The sequence below is a fragment of the Tursiops truncatus genome, chromosome 20, assembly GCF_011762595.2.
Source record: "Tursiops truncatus isolate mTurTru1 chromosome 20, mTurTru1.mat.Y, whole genome shotgun sequence".
NCBI lineage: Eukaryota > Metazoa > Chordata > Mammalia > Artiodactyla > Delphinidae > Tursiops > Tursiops truncatus.
In genome coordinates, this window is record NC_047053.1 from 2,924,836 (window position 1) to 2,944,441 (window position 19,606).

Below are 19,606 nucleotides of genomic sequence, written 5' to 3' on the forward strand. Positions count from 1 at the left end.
TTATATGTCGCCTTCCGGAGATATTGAAATACACACACAATAAGATCACAGAAACACGAAAGCAGCAAGGAGAGAGCTGGTTTTCCTGCAAGGCTGCACGAGGGTGGGTCGGCAGGGCCAGGCCTTCACTGGGAGAGAGCGTCCGTCCACCCGGCACACGCCGTGGAGGGCCCGTTCCCGGATTGTAAAAGTATTCCATGCATCCCTCCACTGTGCCAAAGACACACATTAAAGCCCTTGTTTAACTGGATTTCTGACTCAACAAAAACTCCTTTTGTCAGTACCTCAGAATTTCCTGGCACGTTACCCACACATATTTTCTATGTGGATGGCAGTTACGGGTGGCTGTGCACTATTTGTGTATATTTGTGCCTAGAACGATTCATTTGAAACTAGTAGCACAATGTTTCTCCCTGATTTCAAAAGACCTCTTTCTTGATCTCTGGGGAACTGATCATTGCTATTTTTCTCTTTTAACCATAGGCAACAGTTTCCTGTGTATTCAACTGTCCATTTTCCCTCAAACCATCCATGGTAGTTACATGATAGTCTATTTTGCCAGTTTGCCTTCCTCAAACTGTTTTTCCAGAAACCTTGTGAAATGAGCCACGTGAAATGAGCCACGTCAGGGACTTTCAGAAGCTTCCATGCGGGAGAAGTGGGAACCAGAGGCGATCAAAACGAGGTGAGAAAGCCCAGGGAGAGAGACCCCTATACCAAGTCACGCACAATGGGATAAATGGCTCTGGTAGATGAGGCACAGATAGGACACCTGGGAGGACAGAGGAGGGGCAGGCGGAAGCCCACCTAGGGGGCTGGTCGGCCTCCCGAAAGAAGTGTCATTGGAACAGTCCCGGAAGGAGCGACAAAGGGACTAGAGGGGGGGGCCACACGTCTAAATGTATAATCATCCTGAGGGAAGAAAAGGCCATTTCATCCACTAAGAGCAGATGGCCGACTCCCCCGTTGCCGCGTCTGGCGGTGGTGACCTCTGGTAGGTGCACAGGGGATGGAGCACGTGTTGGACCAGGTGGGAGAGGAAATGGAGGCTCTGAGGAAAATCGGAGTAGGGCTTGAGTTGGCATTTGGTCTGTTCAGGCCCCGTGGACTTTCCGTGTTACACAGGGTTTCAGTGAAGCCTGAATCCTGGACTTGGTGGCCCCAAGCTACTGCCTTGTTGCTGTTTTCTGGGCACTTCCCATGCAGTGTCTCATTCAGGCTGCACAATAATCCTACAAGGGAGAGGGGTGTCATTCCCACTTCGCCTATGGAAGAACCTAAAGGTCCGAGAGAGGGGGGAAGTGGTTTACCCAGTGAAAGGCAGTAAGTGACAGCGCTGGGACGTAAACCGAGGCCTCTCCACGCACCATGTCCGTTCCTCATATTTCTTAGGTCACGTTCCGTGTTTTGCCATCTGACCTCTCGTCGTGGCTGTTATCAAGTCAGCCAGCTCATGCTTTCCTCTGGGTCCTGTACAAGGGGAAGCTGCCTGGTGTCTGGATTCCTAATAATCCTTAGAGATTCTGGGGAAATTGCTGTGGCGACTGCAGTGACATCCTTTAATCTAACGATCCAAGTGCCTGGGGACAGAGCAAATTGCCTTCTAGTTGGTTCAGAGAAAATAAACAAATGAGTAAATCATGAGATGTGTCGGTCAGGGATAGTGCTACACAGAGGATTAGAACGGGAGCCAGAGTAGTGACTGCGGGCTGTTTCAGGCTGTCCTGAAGTCGTTCCTGAAGAATTCACACTTAGCTGCGACCTGACTCCTAGGAAGGAAGAACCGTGCGAAAATCAGGGAAAGTGCGTCCCAGGCAGGGCGAGCAGCTACAGAAGGACCCCCCCGACGTGGGAAGCTTGGTGTGTTTGAGGCGAGAAGGAGGCACCTGTGGTCGGGGGCGGTGAAGGCTGTCAGGGTGGGCGGGGCTAGACCAAGGGGAGCTCTGTAGGTCAGGGGAAGGGATTTGCCTTGTGTCCTAAATGGGATGGGAAGCCACTGGAGTGTTGGCAGCGGGATAATCTAATCTGATTTATGTTTACAAGTGATCGCTCTGGGTCCCCTGGGGAGAAGGGCTCGCAGAGAACAAGAGTAGAAGAGAAGCAGGGAGACCAGTCAGCCAGGAGGCAGCTGTTGATGCTTGGCTAAGGATGGAGAGGTCGGGAAGTCAGGCAATGGGAGGGGGTGATGGTGGGGGCAGTGGGTAGGGGGCAGGATGATGGATCGCATGTATTCAGTGAAGCAGCAAGAGGAGTCAGGCAGCCCTGATTTTTTTTTTTTTTTTTGGCCGCACCCTGCGGCACATGGGATCTTAGTTCCCTGACCAGGGATCGAACCCGCGCCCCCTGCCTTGGAAGCGCGGAATCTTACCACTGGACCCCAGGGGAGTCCCAACCCCAATTTTTGAACTGGGCAATTCGGTGAATGGTGGTTGGTGCCTCTCTCTGAGATGGAAAAGACCAGAGAGGAACGTTTTAGGGAGTAAGGCCAAGAGTTCCTTTTTTTTTTTTTTTTTTTGCGGTACGTGGGCCTCTCACTGCTGCGGCCTCTCCCGTCGAGGAGCACAGGCTCCGGACGCGCAGGCTCAGCGGCCATGGCTCACGGGCCCAGCCGCTCCGCGGCACGTGGGATCTTCCCGGACCGGGGCACGAACCCACGTCCCCTGCATCGGCAGGCGGACTCTCAACCACTGCGCCACCAGGGAAGCCCAAGAGTTCCTTTTGAGCCGTGAAAACGTTGATATCCTATTAGACACACCAATGAAGATGTAAAGACGGCAGCTAAAGTCTAGGTGTGGACTTTGGGGAGGGGGTCAGGCTGGAGTGAAGACTCGGCAGATAGATGAGATGCCAAGCCACAGAACCGATGGACGTCACCTTGGCACCTGAATTTGGGGTGAAAGAAGGAAGGAGGAGTTGAGTTTCTTCTTTGAGCATCGGGAAGGATGCTGATGCCATTGACAGAAACAGCGTGTGGAGACAGACGAGGCGTCTGTGGACCTGTGGGGTGGTAACCGCTACTGACTTTGGTCTTGAACAAGTTTGAATTTGATGGAAATACAAGTGCTTAGAGGAGGTTGTTTAATAAGCAGTTAGAAACAAGGGACTAGTCTCAGGGAAGAGATGGGTCCCAGGAGCATGTTTTGGTTCATTGTCAAGGTCCCCGTGGAATTGAGGTTACAGAGTGATAAGGCTCAGGTGGAAAGATTAATTTTGACCAAATTCAAAAGAAAATGAATCATCATTCAGGATGCCAACATCTTAAATTTATAATGGGACCTGTACCTATGAGTTACTGGGTTATTGGTTTTTAGAAGATTGCTGAGAGCACAAGAGCAAAAGGGGACCCCTTTAATCAACTCAGATAGCCAACGAGCCCGCCTTGTGTTTGGTCACTTCTCAGAGAACCAGCCCTGCCCTTCCCAAGTCCCTGCTCCCCCGCACAGCGTGGAGGAAACGTGCAAACTGTGGAAGGATCTGTCCCACATGTCCTTGCTTTCTTAGTAGAAAATATAGGACACAATTCGACAACTTCGTGATGGCTCAGGGACCTCACTGAGGACCTCTGTGCTTTTTACTGGCTGTGGTCGTGCTGGGACAGCCTCGTCACGGCAGGGGGCTGGGGCGGGGAGTTGAGGCTGGTGGCCCTTCACTAAGTGCCCTGCGCTCCTTGTGCTTTTATAGGAACTTGGTTTCCTTTTCGAAGTTCTTTCATTCCCTTCCCGGTCGCACGGTGTCTGGACCATCGGCTGGAGTGTTTCATCCCTCCTGGTTGGGAGAGGGTTGTGGTGTGGCCTTCGCTTGGCTCCTATGCCTGGAGCCCTAGAGACCCACCCCTTGAAAGTTTAGAGAGTATTTTTCATTGATCGCATTGCTGTTTCCCTGCAAGCACATCCAGTCTTAACAAAGCATCACACAGCACAGGAACTCCATATTTTGTAATAACATATGTGTGTGTGTGTGTGTCTGTGTATATATATGTGTGTGTACATACACACATATATGAATATACACACACATGCATATACACGCATACATATACACGTGTATGTGTGCATACACGTGTATACATATTCACACACATACACATATGTACATATACGTACATATATACACATACATATATATCCTGTTATATATATAAAACTGTTGTATTCAGTTGTATGTATATATACATATATATAAACCGGAATCACTTTGTTGTATACCTGAAACTAGCACAACACTGTGAATCAACTATACTTCAATTAAAGGAAAACCCTAAATATCTGTGCAAAACTAAAAAAACCCCAAAATAAAGCCTCACAGAGCATAGCGTGCTTCTCGGGCGATTTCCCCGTGCACAGCTGGTCTTGGCCTCAGGGAGCTGATTCTCTCTAACTTCCTCCCTGACCTTCTATGACGGTGGCATCTGGGACTTTAGCTGTGGTCCTCCTGCCTGAAGTCGGCTTCACTTTGCCAGTCGCTCACAGACTCTGTTTTAGCTTCTGGCCTCATCAGTGTGGAATGTGCTGCGGTAAACGATGGGCCTTGGAGCTGGTAGGAACCCTAGAGACCGTGGTGGCAAATATTCTGCTGCTCAGGGAGGATAGGGGATCAGGGAGGATACTACCCACCTCCCAGGACTGAGAGGGGAGGGGCTTTGGTGGTACCGAGAACTTTGGGGGACCAGAAACCTTCAGTGGCCAACATTTTCTGAGCACCTTCCAATGCACAGGTTTATAAAAGCAGAAGGGCACCAAGGAGCTCTTCATCTTTCAGAGTCACTGCTCATCACTCATAGTGGCTAAAGTTAAAAACACGAACGGAGGAATGATTAATAATATGATTAATAATGGTTCATTCATTTGATGGATGGCTAAGCAGAGGAATCTCTAAGACCACAAAGGTAGATAGTTTAATGTTAGAGCAAAAATGATAGATTAAGACGAAACTACGTTTTGTGCCCATACCATGTTAGAACTAGGTGAGAGCACATAGGTCAGAGTCGTGTGATGGTAATGGGACTGTGAGATTAAAACATAGCATTTCCAAACTTTCTCTAATGCTGATTTATAATTCCCGTTATGGGAAGACATACAAATAGGGACTTCCTTAGCGGGCCAGTGATTAGGACTTCACGCTTCCACTGCAGGGGCCTGGGTTCGATCCCTGGTTGGGGAGCTAAGATCCCGAAAACCTCTAGACCAAAAAAAAAAAAAGAAAAGAAAAGAAAAAGAAATACAGCAAAATGCAGCTGACCATCATTGACACGACATAGGCCTTGAGTTGCTTTTCTGGGAAAGGGGATGATTTGCTCTATTTCCTGCTCACAATCTGCTCGTGACCATGGGGCTGGTGACATGGGAAGGAGTGTGGGACTCCAGTTACTGAACAGGGTCGTCTCTGCCCAGCTTTGATTTCAGCCTCCTTCACTCCACCTTCCAACTTTAACAGTGCCGCGTATCCATCTACGCGGCTTTTCCTCCTCTGCTTCATCCCCAAACGTCGCATCTTCCTTTTGTTTCATCTCCATCTTGTAAGCTGTTTTAGGACTGAAATGATTGCTGAGTATGAATGAAGAGATTCAGGACAAGGTACAGCCAAAGTCAAACCCTTAATTTTCACAAGGGTGGTTTATCTAGATTGTGGTTCAGCTGCGGACAACTCACCCCAGACAGCTGGGAGTTTGATTTCATTGCAATTTGTGTTTACGGGTGACCCAAGAGTTGGGTGCGAAGTGTGGTGCCTGGATTGTCTCTCATCCTGGCATGAACTGGGATAAAGCCTGACGCTGAGGCCAAGCTGTCAATGTGTTGATGGGATAATTGAACCCTGCAGAAGGCAGCCACTTTGGTACTTGGCTTCTAGGCAGTCTCAAATGAAAGTCACTTCTCTTTTTTTTTAAACAAGATAAAGGATTTTAATATGTTTACAGCAAAGTTTAAGAAAATAATCAGGTGGAACGAGGCCTTATGAAAAATTCCCCAATTAAGAAAAATAAGTACAGGTATACAGGCAGAAAAATCAAATTAATACAAGGATAAAAAAATAAAATTTTGCTCCTAATTATTACCTACAATATTGTTTTGTAAAAGAAAGCATTGTTTCTACGATTTGCTTGAGATTTCTTTTATTTTTTTTCTTAAAGATATTTTAAATGTAGGTAATATAGACCATGTTAAAAATTCACACTTTTCATTAAGGGATAAAATGAAATTTGAATTCCCTCCTTCGCTCTCTGGTCCCCTGGTCCCTGACCTGAAGGTAACCAATGTTAGCAGTTAGCAAGTCACCTTCTTCAAAGCAAACACTGGCCTGGGTTGCTAGTGCTTTGAGCATCGTAAAAGGGGGTGGCCGGGCCCGCTGATTGTGGCCAGCCCTGGGAGATGCCTGTCTGTTTCCCTCATTGTTCCAGAGAAGCAGAACTTCCTCTTTCTGACTGATTACACATTGTGAAGCCACACATTTTCATGGTCTCTTTACTCCTGAGCCAGCTGTCAGGCAGAGACAGGGTCTCCGAGCACAAACTGCTTGAAGCCTTTCATGTCTGGTTTCCTGAGTACGAAAAGGCAGGGCTAGTTCTTGCTGCCTGGTTTTTCATCTCTTTCCTAGCGGTCTAGCCTATCAGTGTACCCGGCTGCCCCAAAACGGCCACGGAAGGAAAAGGCTGAAAAGCTCTCCTCTGATCAGGCCTGTTGGGCTTGTTTGGGAAATTACATTAAAAAATTTGAAACTTGATCTCTAGACACTTACGGCCATGGGTGCTTTTAGCCTAACGGGTCTTTGTATTACATCTTAAAGTGGGAATTTTAATATTTATAACTGAACATTCCTCAGATAAATATAAAATTCAGATGCGTAGTTTTACCCAGTGCCCAATGCTTCTTCCTGTAACGCGTTTGTCAAGTGTTTATTCAGCCAACTCAGCATCGCGGTTCCTATGCAGAATCCATGCTGCTTGGAAACAGCCTGTGTGATCCTCACACAGAGAAGAGGAATGTGGGCTCCGAGCAGAGACGCGGTGCACTCGGAATCTGAGACCCTCGAGGCCTGCCGTCCACCACCCCGGGTCCTTCAAGACTCAGCACAATCATCTCCTCTCCTTGAATCTGTTTCTTGCCATCCCTCCCCACCCAGGCTGAGTTAGGAAGCTTGTGGTCTGTCTCCTCACTGGGCAGGGAGCCCCTTGAACCAAGGCTCGGTCTCATTCTGCTTTGGGCCTGGTACGTGCAGGCACCGGACACCCATCTGCAGAGTGGCCGAGGGGACTTGTTCTGGTCTCTACAGGGATTTCTCCGCTTTTGTTTCTGATGACTCAGGTGGCATGGATTAGTCTTGTTTGATCTGTTATCAGCATGGGAAACGAACGTGCCTTGTGGACCCTTGACACTGAGAAGGGTAGACCCCCCAAGGCAAGAGGTGAGCATGGCGCGTCCACAGCGGGTTCTGGGTGAGCGCGGGATCCGCATCTCTTAGAAGTGCGGTGTTTGGAGCTCAGCGTACATTTGCGGAGTGCCTGCGTGCCTGAGTGAACTGATGTTGCGTGGCCGTGGGCACTTGAACTCTGTTTCCACTTTTGTGTCCCTCAAAGTCCGTGCATAATCACTAGAGAATGTGGAGGGTACAGAAGGGTTCTCAAGAAGTGGCGTGTTCCCTCCCTCCCGCCGCAATGGTGAATCGGTGATGCCAGGTCTGTGTTAGAAGACCGTCCCATCTCATGAGACTCCCATCTCTCCCCCCACCCCTGGTGTGCTTGGAGATTGTTGCCCCCCCCCCCCCAGAAAGAGGCGTGGTCTGTATCAGCTACCAAAGCTGCCCGTCATGTGCAACTTGGCTTTTTAACAGAGCTCAGTGATGGGCTTGTCCCTCCTCTCCCTGGAGTGTGTGTGTTTGCAGAAGAGAAGGTGGCCAGCACGTTGTCCCGTAGTGAGGGGTGAGGGGACACCAACTTGCCTCTCCCCATCCCGCTCCCCTCTGCGTGAACAGCTCTGGAATCCTCAGGGCTCCCTAGCATCAGATCAGGATCTCGTGGAGGCCCCCCTGGAGCCCACCAGTTCCATGGTCTCGGGGGGACGGGACAGGGTGAAGAGGTGGAGAGAGCCGTGATGGGGGTGGTGCTCACGGGAGGTCCGTGGGGGGCACTGGGCTTCCTCAGGTCTGAAGTGCAGGGAGGGGGTCAAAGCGTACACTCGGCCTGTAAGATGGGAGCACTGCTCGGATGAAGATCAGTGCAGACACCCCACGTGGCGCCAAGTTGATTCATGCCCAGCTCTTAGAGATAAGCCTCCAGGCACTTCTGGCCTAAGTGGAAGCTTCCTCTTCACCCCAAATAAATGAGTAGTAGCCAGAGGGCAGATAAGGAAAGAGCGGGCAGGGGAGGAAACGGGAAGTTGAGGAGGGTAACACACAGAGGTGAAAAGAAACTCTGCATCAGCTTCCTGTCGGGGAAAATGTGGTTCTCCCTCGGGGAACAGACAAGCTCCCCGGATCGTTTAGGGAGAAAAGTGAGAGGAGACGCAAGCAACACAAGATGCCTGCAGGTTAGAGCAGAGCAGAGAGGACAGAGGGAAGTGGGTCTGGTCTCCGGGGAGTGCTGGGCCCTCGCATTGGCTTGGCGCTTCTGGGGATGGGCACTTTCATGAGGCCAACCTTCTGAGGCTGGTTCTGGAGGAAGTGAGTCATTGAAGACCCAGCTATACCCTGAGCAAGTTTGTCCCTCTGTCCACTTATGGCAGAGCCTCCTCTGATGCTCAAGTTTCCAAAACAAGGGCTGGCGAGGACATTGTTTCAGAGTTCTCCCAGCCGTTTCCCTGGTTTACTAGTTCCCTGAGATGCCCTTCCCAGTGAGTGAATGAATGAATGATTCCCTGGTCATATGAGGTTAGGGGATGCTGCATCCCAGTTTCCCTCTGGAGAGTTACAGAACAAGTCAGCCTATCACAGGCTCTGAAATGCCTGCACTAAAGGAATTTAACACGTCATCTTTCAGGCCAGCTGGACTGCGGACAGGCTTGCTGTATTTCTATTGCAAAACCACACAGACTATGTGTATGGGGGCCCCCTGGATTAAAAAGTATATGCAGCCCTTAGAGGGTGGTCTTTGCCATGGACTTTTCCCCTCCTTTAAGTAACACTCTTAACATCTTGAGAGATGCCTGCATTCTCTGGGGGCACAGCTCAGGAGACACTGGAGCCAGATACTGTCTTGCCCATCAGGGGTGTGCAAACAGCACTACTTACACAGCATTTGTGGGGCAAACAGTCTGAGTGGGGTGGACTCGTGCCCACTCATCCAATCAGTCCTGCCTGGAACCCACAAAATCCTTTTGCAGGATGGTTTTCCGAGATAAGGATGCAGCTTGTGGCCACAGATAGAGCGTGAATTAGTTCTGCACCGAAGCACCACCCTCAGCCCCAGTGTTCTTAGCTCAGCGCTTTCTTCGGTCTTAGTGGTTCCCGTATTGGCAGGTGGTGGTGGGAATGCTCCAGGGTCCTTTAAAATGGTTAAAGGCCACTGATATGCAGTCCTGAACATACATAACAAAGAATCCTTGAATATACGTCGGAATTGAATGTGTAAATTCTTAAATCTGTGTCTTAGAACTTAAAAAAGACTGAAGTGACCTCCTGGACCTGTTTCCTATCTCTGAAGTAGTTAAAACCCTATAAACCTTCAGTGTTTTGGGGGGGTTTAGATTCTACGATAGCGGTTCCCAAACCTTGCTGCATGTTAGAATCTAGCTTTTAATTCCGCTGCCTGTGTTGTATCCTATTCCAATTAGATCACAATGTGGTGGGGTGGGGGCAGGGAAGAGCCAGGTATTTGAATTTTTTAAAGATCCCCAGTAATCCCAACATGCAGCGAAACTGGGGGCACTGATGTAGAAGCACTTTATTTTTATTATAACATTTTATTATAACGACCACGCCTCTGTGAGAGAAGCAGGACAGGAGCTCGTCCTCATCTCGTAAGTGAGATGACAAAGGTCGTACGGGGTGAAGAGACACGATCCAGGTCACAGATCAGGTTCCACACAAGTGTCATTCCTTACTTGGGCCAAACCCGGCCAATCAGACTAGATTCTGGGGATGTTGGGATATGAGACCGGGGGGTGGGTGGGAGGAACTGGGCTTGAAAACCCAGAGGATTGAACACGGGCCTTCGTGCCTGAAGGAGAAACAAGAAAACCCCTTCAGTGTCATGCCTCCTGCCCTAGCAATGCTGCCTCTGTCTGGGGACCACTGGTCTGCGTTTCATTTCTAGGGACACAGAATGGACCCTGCGTGCCAGAGTTGGAGGAAATTATCAGAGCCCACAGCTTGTCTTCAGACTTAATGTCGACTATTTCTCTCCTTTGATTTTCTATTTTTTTTATAAAGTTATTTATTTTACGTATTTACTTTTGGCTGCGTTGGGTCTTTGTCACTGCGTGCAGGCTTTCTGTGGTTGCGGCGAGCGGGGGCTACTCTTCGTTGCAGTGTGCGGGCTTCTCACTGTGGTAGCTTCTCTTGTTGTGGAGCACAGGATCTAGGCGCACAGGCTTCAGTAGTTGCGACGTGTGGGTTCAGTAGTTGTGGCTTGCAGGCTCTAGAGCGCAGGCTCAGTAGTTGTGGTGCACGGGCTTCGTGGCTCCGCGGCATGTGGGATCTTCCTGGACCAGGGCTTGAACCCATGTGCCCTGCATTGGCAGGCAGGTTCTTAACCACTGCGCCACCAGGGAAGTCCCTTTCCTTTGATTTTTAAACAAGTCCTCCCCGTGAGTTTTGAGGCTGTCTCGGACATTCCCACCCTTGATCGTACAGTATCCTAGTCTCTGCATCAGCAGGCGTGAGAACACCTACCAGTCTGTGGAATTGTCCTATCAGCCGTGGGGGCTGTTATGGGAGCAGCGGGATGGGGCAAGGGGCTCTGAGGGGGATGCTGTGGAAACGAACGATTCACTAGTAACTGGGCTTCTCTGAAGCTTCAGGGCTCATAAACTAGAGGCTTAGAAGCAAGGATGAATGATCCCACATCCCCCAAATATCACCGGTTCAGAGCATTTTTCCACCGTCTGACATGATTGATTAATCCTATTGTATGTATGGGGAGAAGTACTCACATTTCTTACTTAAAAAAAAAAATACACTTATTTTTATTGTATAATTCTATGTGTTTTTTGTTTGTTAGTTTGTTTTTGTTTTGTTTTGTTTTTGTCGCACCGCATGACTTGTGGGATCTCAGTTCTCTGACCAGGGATTGAACCCGGGCCACGGCAGTGAAAGCGCCGAGTCCTAACCACTAGGCCGCCAGGGGACTCCTGGTACTCATGTTTCTAATAGCCCTACAAACGTGGAGGATAAGCCAGGAATTCCTTTGGTTAGAGGTGGGCAAGCAAGGACAGTGACCCCTTGGATGACATACTCTGTGTTGCTGGGGACTTGGAATGGATGGCCTGACATTCTAGGTCTTAGAAGGAGACATAGGGTGCTTCAACTTCCATTTTATCATCATTATTATTACATGAAACTCTCTCTAGCTTAGAAGACTATTTGAGCATTATTTCTTCCCTAGCTTCAGAAAAATGATATTGTGAATTCTCCTAAAAACGTATTGTCATGAAAGATTGCCACTAAGACTTAGCAGTAAGGAATCCATGAGGCCTGAATCTGACTAGGTTTGACAAAAACTCGCTTTTTTTTTTTTAAGAGTTTGAATGAATCTTTAGGATGCTATGCTTCGTGAGGTATATTATAATAAAACACTGACATTGGGAGTGTTACTTATAAATGCCGTGGCGTTGAAGGTGACCCCCGTCAAGAGCTCGCTCCCTTGCCTTCCACAGTGGTTCCTCGATGAGGAGGGAAAAGGGGTGGAAAGTCTGGCAGTCGCTCCCCTGAGGGCCACGTTTCCCACCTGCACAAGCCGGTCCTCGTGTATGTTGCAGCCAAAAGAAAGATTTAGAGCTTATTCAGCCTCAACCAGGGCCACTCACAGGAGGTGCTCAAACCAGCAGCGGCGCCTGGGAGTGACTTAGAAATGCAAGTTCTCCAGTCCCCAGAGCAGCTCTGCGGAGTCTGCATCCTTGGGGCGGGACCCCGCCGCCGTGTTTTCCCAGGCTCTCCCGGGGTTTAGTGCTCACAGAGGTGGAGTGGCGTGGCCCTGGACCGATGGTTCTCAAAGTGGGGTCACAGCTCCCCACCTCACCCGTGACCTTGTTAGAAGCCACCCGATCTCTTAGTCCTTGGACGTTGGCAGGAGGCAGTGGACACATTCCCTGGGACTTTCCAATGTTCGCGGATGAACCTGTAAAGTAATCCATTCTCCGATAAGCACAGAGTCTTAACTGCTGGACTGCCAGGAAAGTCCATGTCTCCTAACTTTGGATTTCATTTTATTCCCACTGAATACGGGGGATGGAAGGGCTATCATGCATGATGGGGGGGAAATCAAACATGTAGTTCCGATACCCTCCGACCCTTAAAGAATGGAATCATTGGCCGCGAGTGCCTCTAAATTGCCCGTATTTCTCGTTGCCGGTAGAACTGACAGAAAACATCGGGCTTCCTGTGAATCTGCTTGAGAAACATGACCTGTGGCCCGCCTATGTCACGTACACATCCCCGCTGGTGAAAAGACTGATTGAGAAAAGCAAAGCCAGAGACGTGGAACGCTTGCAAACGGCCGAGGAGAGCCGGCCGACATGCAGGCAGAGAAAGCCTCCCAGCGTCATCCAGCTGGAAAGGAGAAAGTCCTTCACGTCCTTAGGCAACATGATGTTCAAGGACGTGGGGTCAGAGACCATGCTCTCGGCGTGGGGCTCTTTCTCCATGTCGGACACGGGTCCCCCCCTGGTTCCAGAGCGCACCCACTTCCACGCGGATGCTAGGGCAAGTCCCACCGCCGACTACAACAAGATCATCTTCTCCCGGAAGCCGAGGATGAGGGTGCTTCCGTACCGCTCACTGCTGGCCGGCGAGGAGAAACGCCCCGACGTTTAACAGGGAGTCCCCGCAGCCGCCCCCAAGCTTGTACAGCAGTTAAGGGCCATTTGCCACATATTTCGTGACGGCCTTTGCGTTGGAACTTGCCCCTGCTCGGGCAGAGGTCGGCTGAGATCAACCAGATGGAATGTGGGCCACGGAGGGGGTGAGGGCACCCTGTCTGGCAGTGCAGTCATGTGCGGGTGGGAAGCCCCCGGGCTCTAGATCCTGCCAGAGATGCTTAGGACCCAGCTGGGGGTGAATCAGTCCTGGTCCAGGCAGGAGACAGCAATCACACCAGAGATCCTTTGATAGAAAGAATTTCTAGCCAGGTAGCTGCAAAGGCAGGAAGGGGGCACAGAGATGTGGATGGAGGGGGCGCCCGCAGGAAGCAGGCTGGGGGGACAAAGAGAAGGCGTTAAGAGTTAGACACTCGGAGAAGGGGCAGGTGGGCTGCATCTCAGCTCCCAGACGCTGGTGTCCTGAGCTCGCAGGAGACCCCTTTGGGGGTGGCAGCCCTGCCTCTGAGGAGGGGGAGCTGTTTGGCTGACGGACGCCCCGAAGTTGGCTCTGAGAGTGTTCGGAAAACCAAAATGGGACTCAAATATTTGTTTCTGGAAGGAGTTGACACCGTCCGAGTGAACGAGAATTGCTGGGGAAAACAGAAAGGGACAGGAAGCCGACAGAGGTAAACAGGAAACAAATCAGGAGCGAGTTCCTTCTTCTTCCTTCAGCCTCCGGACTCCCTCTGGCTCTTTTGATGGGCAGAGCCTCACCGGGAGGGGAGCAGAAATGTGATTTGCAGGATCCCAAGTCCTGCATCTCAAAGCAGAGTGCAAAAGGATGGGCTTGGAGCCAAGGGAAGATGAGCTCACTACCTGCCCGGCGGGGTTCTGGGCGATCCCACCTTGCTGCCCGCCTTGGCACCTGGTATTGGGATGTTTGCTCCTTGGAGGGTTTACAAAGTGGCAGTGGAGACCCGGGCGTCCCCTGCTGAGAAATGGAGGATTTTTCTCCCCTGTAGTTCTTTAAGTCTTGTGGAGCTCAGTTGGCTGGGGGAGAGGTTCCCGGCTGGACCCCAGCTATGCTTTGTCAGATGCAGCTGGCATTGGTCCACCCATGCTCTGAGCTGTTCCCACTTGGCCTCAAAGCAAACGATGCTGTACTCAGTCTGGACGCAGAAGACTCTGTCTTTAGACACAAAGAGACTCGAGTTATGACAGGCAGACCACACGGTCTCAGGCTTGGGGCTTGCCTGCTGAGCATGCCCTCATTGGTAGCATCTCTCTTCTTTGCCCTCACCTGAGTTTCTCTGCTTATATTTGTGAAGCAGTTAATACTCACCCTGTTTCCCTCACGGAGACATAGAAGATGCAATGTGCTAGTTGCTGGAAGAGGCTGAATTTTTGCAAAAAGAATAGGTGATTTCCAGTGAATCTGAATGACTGTATTTGGGTCCACGGAACATTTATAGACATGGAGGCTGGTGATAAATTCCCAATGAGAATTCTTCTCTCTTCTCTCCTTTTATGGGGGTTTATAGCCAGAGTATGTTTGGGAAGCTATGGATTATAGATCCTCATTGTGTTAGTGTTCGTATAGTTTTTTGGGTGTTTTGTTGTTTCTGTTTTTTTAAATCTCTAGGTGTTTGGCAGTTGTTACACGCATATACTCTCTAAGTTAAAATGGTTGTTTTATAGATAGTATTGTTTAGATTAGTTTAATTCTCAGCCTGTTACAACCACACAAGCAGGAACCAAGGACATACGCACTCTATGCTGTGATGAAAATGGCTTGTGTCTGTGACTGTGGTCCAGACGCATTGTCTCCTGAGGCCGTTTTTGAGAGAGAAACAGTCTAATTCCTTGGAAAGGAGGGAGTCCCTTCAAGGCCAAGCTGGGTTCGCAGGTCCCTGGGGGGGTGACTGTGTAAACAAGGCTGCAGTGCTGGTGGGTGCGGGCCGGGTGCTTGGCGGTGGCCTGGGAGCCCTCCACTTGGCAAGGGAGGCGGGGGGCGGGGCGGGGGGAAGGCCTCAACCCAGGGGCCTGGGGGAGCCATGCACTTGATAGACAGCAAATCCTCCTCTTCCTTTCGTGGGCCGGAGGACCTTGCTGTAGGAGGCGCGACTGCCCCACAGTCCCCTTAATCTTTTCTTAGGACATGGATAAAAGCTGGGTACCCCGAGGTAGGGATTTTGACCCCTGGGATTTGGTGGGCGTCCTGGGAGGTGGAGGAGAAGTCACACGTAGCCCAGGGACCCCAAGCAGGGACTGGCTCCGTGTCCCTGGAGACGGAGACCTGCAGCAGAGTCCCAGCCCCGTAGCCTCGCTCCGCGTGTCGGCAGAGGTGGTAAAAAAGATCGTAGAAGTGCTTTGTGAGATGTGGGCTGGCCAGGGTGCCCGTCAGGACCGAGCGTCTCTTTTCAGCTTTAGCTGAGTCATTCGTTCCTAGAAGCTTCTTGGAAGCCCCTCCTTTCTGGAGTGACGGGCAGGGGCGGCAGGTTATCGGGGCCACAGATAAGACAGGATGCGAGCCGGAGGGGGGAGGTAAACAGGGGCCTGGGGTTTACTGTGAGCTGATGTCGTCAGAGCCCGGACTGAAGCTCAGACCTGGGTTTGTGTTTGTCAAATAATCAGGAAACCCTCCCTCTTCCTCCTTCACTAACCCCTCCCCACTCGCATCTCTTCGGGGGTGAGGGCAGGCAGCGCCGGCAGGGGATGCGGGAACACCCCAGCTTTAGGTGCCACCCCATGTTCTGTGCCTTGGTCCTGACGATGATCCGATGTCTATATGGGACAGGGCGGGATAAACAGTGTCATGAAAATGACCTTGGGCTTAATGCCAAGGCCCCCATCTCTTCTCCCAGGCTCTCTATTCCAGGGCAAATAAAAGTTCCCACTCCACCTGAGGCCTTTCTAGGAAGCTTCTACTGCTGGGGGCCGGGCAGAGCTCGTGGTACCAATCCACTTCCTCTTCAGGTCTAAGTGTTCAGCCACCCAGGACCCTCCAATGCTTTTGGTAGACAAGGCAGGTGAGAAGCACAACTCTTCCAGCAAGTCAGCATGGTTTCTGCGGACCGCCAGTCAGGAGGGGTTTGTGGAGAGAGGAGTTGGTTCCAGAGAAAGTGGCGGCTGGAAGGAAGCTCGCCCCGAGGGCCACACGTGCGCCAGCACCTGTGCACACACTTCTGTGTGTTGCAGCGCGTCTACATCCATTCACTGTCCAGGGGCTTCTGTATGCTTTCCTAGCTGACCCTGAAGGAAGTGAGCCCCTCTGGGACTGGAACCCAGGCCCTCAAGCCCAAGTCCAGGCTGCCTCCCCTGTACCCGGGTCCCCTCCCCCTTCTCCCCCTCTTTCTCCTCCTCTGTTTCATCACCGGCAGTCCTGCTGGCGCGTCCTCAAGAGGGCAGGTGTGTCCTGCCTGTGGCTGCTGACCCATCTGTCAGGCAGTGGCTTCACTAGAAGCCCGTCGTGTGTGACCCGTGAACCAGAGCTAACTCACCATCTGCCGCTGGACCAGCAGAGCTAGGAAGGAGGGTCTGGAAGGGCCGTGAGATCTGGACAAGGTCAGCCCTGCTCACGGTCATCTTCCCAGAGCTCGGCCCACAGCCTGGCACACGGTTGGGGCTCAATTACTTACAACGCCAGGTCCTGACACCCGAAACAGAATGCATGGCGAAGCGGTGGTTTCTTTTGTAATATCCAGAGGCTGGAGAAACCACTTGGCCGGGTTGTGTAGAAAGTTTGAGGCAAGCGGCAGGCACCTTTGCTGTAAGGTTCCTTCTGGTCCTGACAGTGTGATTCGAACAAAGGACCCAGCTGGCACCTTGGACGTGCCCTTCCTTGTAGGACGTGGGAGGGATAGAGTAGCAGGACACACAGTCTCCTAAAATTTAACATCTAGTTATTCTGTCCTTTTAAACGACCAATCCATGCCTGTCTGATGGAATTCCAAGTTAATTATACATATTTCCTCCGGGCTTTATCAGAAGGGACAAAATTTCATAGACCTAACAGTTTCTCGGGTGCCGATCGAGGGCACCCGACAGATATGCACTGGGTGCTGGCTTGTGCCAGGTACCCTGCTGGGGCCCAGCCGTGAGCAGGGCAGACACTCAGGCTTCCGTCTGGTGGTGCAGACACCGGACAATCACTTCATGCCATCGCGGTTGCGAGGGGTGTTACAGAGAAGCACAGGATTCTGTGAGGGCGTTCTTGCCTTGAGCTCCTCATGTACCCTCCCCAGGCTCATGAGGAAGGGATTAGAGAAGGAAGCAGGATTCGGATCAGGACAGCTGCTCATGAAAAGGGGTGAGGTCATGGCGCAAGTTTGGCCAAACTGAAGCGTAGTGGCCTGCTGAAGGTTTTGAACTTTGCAAAGCTGCCTTCAGTGTATGCTGGCCTGGCTCTCTTGTTTGTTTCTGTAGCACCATGGAGCTGTCCCCTGGCTGGGCCGAGGTTCAGGGCATGGCCTGTCCCTCCCGGCCCCACGAAGCAACACAGAGGCGGCGCCCACATCTGCACGCTGCTCACCCCAGGCCACTCACTTCCTGCCTTTTTGGCTGGAGGGCTGGCGAGGCAGCTTCAAGGCAGGCCTCTAGCCCCTGTGTTTCCCTGACCAGACCCCGGGCGGGGACCAGGCCCAAGCCCTCAGCATCTGGCCTCTGGCCCACTGAGCCTCACCTCAACTTCCCCAGGTCTCGGAGCAAAGAGACCAGTTCTGGCCTTCCGTGCTTTCTACCAGCATTTCCGGGTTTGTGGAGGTCCCTCTGTAGACCGGGGCAAGGGGTGCGCTTCAACCCCGGGAAGGCAGGGTCCCCGCTCTACGTCCTTCCTCTTTCTGCCCTCGTCTGCAGAGCCTCTCCCTCCTTTTCTTTCCCCCCTCCTTCCTTTCCATTTGAATTTCATTGTTATTTATTTTTTTTGCCATTGCAAAATTAAATGACGTTTGTTTTAAGTGGCTCCGGCTCCCTGCGGTAGAAGGGAGCCGAGATGGCCCAGGCTCCACAAACTTTAGGAGAAGCAGGTCCCTTTAATGCCGGGATCGTGGGTCCCAGCCTCCCTCCTGAGGCCCACGGGGAGCGCCCAGACACTCTCTGGGAAGCTCTGAGGAATGCTTGCGTAGCTCACGAAACCGCCCCTCAGGGCCCCTGTCACCCTGGCCATTGTCTCACTCCAGAGCAGTTGTCCCAAGGTCCCAGGTCGCTGCTGTCCCACTTCTCCCCAGCCCAGCCATCCGCACGGCTCTCCCAGGTTGTCGCATCAGCAAGTCTACCCTGAAGGCCTGGGCGTGGCAGAAGCACAACAGAGTAAATCACAATTCTATTGGAAGTGTCTCTTTTGGGAGGCCCACAGCCTAAATCTGAATGCTGTTCCCTGGTGAGGGCCAGCTCCACCTCCAATATGGATCTCAACTCATGGCCGTTAACTCAGAATCCAGGGCCAGTTCCCCCTTAATCCTGGAGCCACTGGAGCCACCTCCACCTTCCTTTCCCGGGTCAATAACCTCCCTCTTGGTCACAGAATTGCCACTGGGATACCAAGTGGCCCATTTCTAAGAGGTGGTTTAGTTCTCCTGGCCTGGAGAAGACAATCACAATATTCAAGAGAACACAGTGCAGTTGGGGCTTCAGAACAGTTAGCAGAGGGCTTTGTCTAGTCCTCTCGGGATCCTGCTGGCAGAATGTGGGGAAGTTATGCCTTCTGATGTCCAAGGGTGGGAAGCTCCTGGCAGGATACACACAACAGCACCACCACCACCTCCATCAGCAGTTCCATCACCACCACCACTACCACCACCACCACCACCATCACCACCACCACCATCACCACCACCACCACCACCACCATCACCACCACCACCACCACCATCACCACCACCACCACCACCACCACCTCCACCCTCACCTCCATCTATAGCTATTACTAGTATCATCACCATCACCATGACCATCACCACCACCACCACTACCATTGACATCATTACCACCACTACCATCACCACTGTGACCACCACTACCACCTCCACCACCATCACCACCACCAGTACCAGCACAAACATCATCACCACCATCACCAATACCACAACCTCCACCTTCACCTCCATCTACAGCTATTACTAGTATCATCACCACCACTGTGACCATCACCACCACTTTCACCTTCACCTCCCCCATCTGCAACTCCATCCCCACTACCATCACCAGCACATCACCTCTGAACAAATTTATGAAAGTGCAGCCCTTATTTGTTTATTGAAAAATTATTAAACCAGCAAAGACACAGTCTCAATAAAAGGCCTATTTTATAAATTAGACAGAGGAAGACAATACTTTACTATATCACTTATAAGTAGGATCTAAGAAAGCTGAACTCAGAGAAACAGAGAATAGAGTGGTGGTTACAGGAGCTGGGGGTGGGGGGAGCGGGGAGATATTGGTCAAAGGGTACCAACTTCCCGTTATAAGATGAATGGGATCTAATGTACAGCATGCTGATTATAGCTAATAATACCGTATTATATATTTGAAGGAGGTCTGAAGAGCACATTCTGAGAAGCCCCAGTGTCGGGGGCGGGTGTGGGCTGAGGGACCCAAGTGGAGGCTGGGGAGGCAGGGTGTGAGAGTGGGTCACCTCAAGACACAAAAACAAAAGACAGACTTCT

At 51.3% G+C, this 19,606-nt stretch overlaps 1 protein-coding gene across 1 annotated transcript in view; it reads left to right on the plus strand.

The window, feature by feature from the left end:
- The window catches only part of CDRT4 (CMT1A duplicated region transcript 4), a gene marked incomplete at its 5' end in the record, with an annotated part of 74,301 nt that extends 59,371 nt beyond the window's left edge, over positions 1 to 14,930 (plus strand). Inside the window, one exon of the mRNA XM_073797913.1 lies at positions 12,503 to 14,930. Coding sequence (XP_073654014.1) covers positions 12,503 to 12,960 — 458 coding nt within the window. The remainder of the gene's footprint in view (positions 1 to 12,502) is intronic.
- Positions 14,931 to 19,606: the final 4,676 nt, after the last annotated feature.